Source organism: Helianthus annuus, chromosome 5 (assembly GCF_002127325.2).
Source record: "Helianthus annuus cultivar XRQ/B chromosome 5, HanXRQr2.0-SUNRISE, whole genome shotgun sequence".
NCBI classification, from domain to species: domain Eukaryota; kingdom Viridiplantae; phylum Streptophyta; class Magnoliopsida; order Asterales; family Asteraceae; genus Helianthus; species Helianthus annuus.
In genome coordinates, this window is record NC_035437.2 from 26,863,257 (window position 1) to 26,868,162 (window position 4,906).

General features: G+C 37.5%; 1 protein-coding gene across 1 annotated transcript; it reads left to right on the top strand.

The window, feature by feature from the left end:
* Positions 1-2,555: 2,555 nt before the first annotated feature.
* On the top strand, positions 2,556-4,059 carry LOC110942856. The gene is made up of 2 exons (XM_022184617.1): positions 2,556-2,869; positions 3,474-4,059. The coding sequence occupies exons 1-2, from the start codon at positions 2,556-2,558 to the stop codon at positions 4,057-4,059; spliced, it is 900 nt and encodes a 299-aa protein (XP_022040309.1).
* The last annotated feature ends 847 nt before the right edge of the window (positions 4,060-4,906 follow it).

The window sequence follows — 4,906 nt, forward strand, 5'->3', positions numbered from 1 at the left end:
GAAAGAGTTGAATCAAAATCACCCAAGGCTGGTTAGGCTTGGGTGACAGCATTTTCTACTTAAAATCCTGACTTGCCGGAGCTCCCAAGTTGGTAACCGTGGAGCAGGAATCGGCATCTTTCTTGAGAAATTCACATCTGTGAAATTTCGTCCTTTAAGTGGTATTCTTATTCTTAAATTGTTATATTTAAAAAAAAAAGAAGGATTTCAGTTGCAAGTGGTTATCAGGGTCATTAAGTTGAACTTGATTTAACCTTCATTCTAAGTGATTGAGAAAACAATGTGATGAATTGAACCCCAATTTTACAAGTGGTGAAATCAACAAAACTAATTTTCCGGAAAAACCATTTTGATTAAAACAAACTTAAGTGTTTTGAAATCTTAATGGGAAAATAGTTTGTTGTAAGGGGGAGTTCTGATTGTTTATGTCAAGTGGATGGCAAATTAAAGCAATTCACAATAGTTGTCATCTTATTTTACAGTTTGTTTTCAAATTTCTTTTTAATGATTTTGAATTTTAGGGGGAGTAAGTATTTCAGAAAATCCAAAAACATTAGAAAATTTGAAAAAGTAAAAAAAAAATCATAAAATGAAAAATGAGTTTTGTTGTGAAGAAGAGGAAATGATAGTACATCAGTAGACTATCACAGCATGCTAAAGAATTGGAAAGTCAAATGTGATAAACGATCTCACTGTGGATATGCCAGTAGGTTTTTATACATTTAGTAGATTGTGTTCGAGATATAAACCTAAATACAAATGCTTGCTTATTTTGTGGGAACATCTCTCGGATATATAGGTAACCCCTGAAATCTTGTTTGAAGGGCTTTCTATTTCTGACATACTAGGTCTTTGTGCGTGATGATATCTGGGGTATTATACCAGGACTTCTGATTTTGCGGAAGCAATAGCCTAGTCCTCGTATAAAATTTTGCATTGCTTTAATCTTAAAGCTCACCCTCGGTACAAAAATGATGAAACATTGAAAAATGCTAATCATGTGCTGTTGAAGAAAAGATCCCCAAACGGGACACACCTAAAGACGAACCATCATCTCTTTGTCTGAACGGAAGTTCTAACCTGAGCTCTCATGGTTTCGCATTTACCCGTTTATAGATATCATTAGTGTACACTCACCTTTAAGACTGAATATAGGAGTCTGGATACGGGAGTATATTCTGAGGGAGGGGACACGCGAATAAGTTTAAGTCCTTAAAACATTAATATCGTATCTCGAAACAGTTGAACTTTGTGTGAAAATTTAAGTGGATCAGTATACTGACAATCTAAGTGAATCGTTTAGAACTTAAAATGTTTAAAGCTTAACGGTGTTAGTGATTTGTCCCATAAACTGATATGGTCCTCTTACACAAACTCACAAAAATATTGTATATAAATATTTCTTTACTGCATTTCTTTAAAATCAAAATTCCAAAAGGAGTTTCAGTGTGTTTTAGCATAAATTTTTGAAAATACAAAAATATTTTTGACAACTGATGATGAAAAGCTGATTTTCAAAATTCCAAGTGATAAACATGACAAACAGATTTGAGAAGAGTTTGTTTGAAAATGATGTTTTCTTACATGTGGTTATCAGAGTTTTTAAATGTTAAATCATTTTAGGGTTTGTTTCTTCAAGTGGTAAGCAAAATTTGTCAAATTGTTAAATTTGTAAATCTTATTTTGAGGTAGAGGATGTGCAGGTTAGCCAGGATTCTAATTCTGAGTAGAGAGCCAGGTCACGATCCTGATCCTATGAAAGCCAGACTCTGATCCCAGCTCAATTCAAGGGGGAGTCTGCTAGTAAAAGGGGAGTCCAAAGATGCAAAAGCCAGATTAAATTTCTGATGATTGAAGAATTTAAGGAATCAAGAAAACTGATCAAGAGAAGATAGAGGCAGGTTGAGATTCTGAAAGAAAGAATGAAAAAGATTGAGGATGCTATACACTGTTAGATACGTTGGAAGAGTACGAAGACAGATAAAGACTGAAGATTGTGAAGACTCGATACCGAAGACTTCGTCAACATCGGAGGGGGAGTCTGTTGGTGCATACGTCTGTCGACTTCGTATTGTATCGAGTCTTGTAATAGTCTAGCTTGTTCAGGGCATGAAAATCGAGAAAGTATAGTGTGAAGTGATTTCGCACGAAATAGCATTTGCTCATTCCGTGCGAAATACCCTCATCTATAAATAGGAGATGTGCCAAGTCATTTGTAACGATTCTGATTTCCGGTACCGAACTGCTGCCGACGTGTCTACTGATTGTAATTGTTGTCAAATCAATATACAAGACATTTAATAGGTAAATCAAGCTGTTTACAAGTCTATATCATTGTTTCCGCCTTTGATATGGATTAGAACTCTTCTGATAGACTTGTTCAGGTCGTCTCACGACCTACAATCCCGTTGTACAACTTGATTTGGGATCAGTTTGTTGCTCTTATCAAAGAAAATTTTTGTCCGCAACATGAAGTTGAGAAAATCGAGACTGATTTCTTGACATTGGTCATAAAGAACTTAGATTGTCAGGCATATCTTACAAGTTTTAATACCATGTCTCGATTGGTTCCTTACTTGATCACACCGGAACCGAAGCGTATAGCTCGGTTTATTGGGGGTCTAGCCCCAGAAATCAAGGCAAGTGTGAAAGCATCGAGACCTACTACATTCAGGTCAGCGACAGATCTGTCACTATCTCTCACACTCGATGTGGTCAGAAACAAGACTGCCAAAGCTTCTGAAGATGGAAAGCGTAAAAGGGAGGATGAGAATTCTCATCGCTCTGATAAGAAGAAAAAGGGGAACTCTGATCATAAGAAGAGTTCCGGGTTTAAGAAGGACAACCAACAGTCGGGTAAAAAGACTAGGTGCAAAACCTGTAGGAAATACCACCTCGGGAAATGCAAATTTGAATCTCAGCTCTACCTTGTGGGATCTGCAAGTCTAAGGAACATAAAACCTTGGATTGCAAGAAGTTGAAAGATGCAACCTGTTATGGTTGTAATGAGAAAGGGCATATCAAGACTAACTGCCATAGGAATCAGAAGAAGCCTTAAGAGGCCAAGAAAACAAACGTGTGAGTCTTCCAGATGAACACCCATGAGGCAGTACAGAAAGATAACATTAGGTACCTTCCTTATCAATGATGTTTATGAAGGGATTTGTTTGATTCTGGCGCAGATAAGTCTATTGTGGACAATAAAAGTTGTAAACGATTGTATCCGCCTGGTTAGGACTCTAGACACATAACGCGAGGTAGAATTGGCCGATGATACTTTAGAGACTGCTTCAACAACTTTAGATGGATGCTTTATATCCATTAGGAATCGCTCTTCTTCAATATCCTTTTGACAAGCTTTCAAGCTATCCAAAATCATCAATATGATCAAGGCAGATGTGACATTTTGATCCCCTATCAAAAAGGTGATGGACTAGGTCCAAACCTTAAGTAATTGTTCCATTTGATGTTAGGAACCAAGTCTTGAATATGACAAACTCGGATAAGACAATCGTCAATCGCGCCATTGATGATGCGACACATGCTAATGATGCTACAATTGTGAACCTCAGAATTGACAAAGATGTTCTCCAAGCTATGATAGACGCAGCTGTTGGAAAGGCTGTGAGGAAGGCCGTGAAAAAGTTCAAGGAGCCCAATGCTACTTGCTGCAAATCTCATCTAAGACCACCCTTCCTTACTCATGAGAAGGATCTTGTTCATGCCACAAATTCAAAGGATGAACTAAAAAGGAAAAGAAAGGAAGATAACTTCCGGAGTTCTAAGAAAAAGGGTAAGCAAGAGTCCAACAAGAAACCTATATGCAAGACCTGCAAGAAGCGCCATCTAGGGAAGTGCAGGTTCAAACCAAAATCCCAATTGCAGCGTAGGGCTTGTGGGATCTGCAAATCAAGAGAGCATAAAACGTTGGATTGCAAGGACATAAAGGATGCAATCTGCTTCGGCTGTAACGAGAAGGGCCACATCAAGACTACATGCCCTAAATCTGTCAAGGGAGGTACGGCTAAGGATGGAAAGCCTAAGAATGAAAATGCTTAAACTCTCCCGAAGAGAGTGCCAGAGGTAGTTCATATCAATAATAGCATCAGGTACATTCTTTAACATTTATTGGAATATAAATGCTAAGAGTTCTGTTTTGATTCGGATACCAATAAATCCTTCATAAATTTTAAGTATAGCAAACTTTTAAAATCTTCCATAAGAACCCCAGAGATTAAGTGTAAGGTAAAACTTACAGACGAAAATCACAGGAACCATTTCTTCTGTTCCTGTCAGAAATCATCAGTCGTAAAACTCTAGAGTACCCTCTCTCCATATGAAGTACGTCAGTATATGTTAGTATTGTTATCCCATTGATTCTATCAACTACGAATACCAGATTGTATGATAAAAGCACCATATGAGGATTAGTGTATCTTGATATGTTCCATAGATTGCTTCCATGCCTGATCAGTATGGAGGTTTAATGCATGGAACCACTAAGATATCCCAATGGTCATGTGGTACTAAAGTCAGCTAATGGTATTCAAAGAAGATATCCAGAATAGAAATGTCCAAGTAAGTGTCACTGCTTAAGGTATCCATGGATTCGTAAGGAAAAATGTGTTATTTATCTAACACATGCAAAGATAGTGGAACCGGGGCTTGAGATTTGGGAAATATCTGTAATCTCCATGCGTCTTGACTATCTTCTTCAAAGAAGTACCCTCCTGAGACAAGTAGAGTTAAGAATAATACCTCGCTTAGAGTTGCATCTATTGGAAAGCCCCATATTGGATAGTACCCACGGAATGGGATAACTAAGAGTCAATCAGAAAAGCTTCTAGAGAGGATCCCATAAAAACCTAAATCATAATTCTGGAAGCTCCGGTATTATTAATTAAGA

What these genes read in the sequence shown, in the direction of transcription:
- LOC110942856 (XM_022184617.1), top strand. Translation starts at nt 2,556, where the DNA reads ATGTCTCGATTGGTTCCTTACTTGATCACACCGGAACCGAAGCGTATA. An exon ending in CAGTCGGGTAAAAAGACTAG is followed by an intron (nt 2,870 to 3,473) that starts GTGCAAAACCTG and finishes ATTTGATGTTAG; the next exon opens with GAACCAAGTCTTGAATATGA.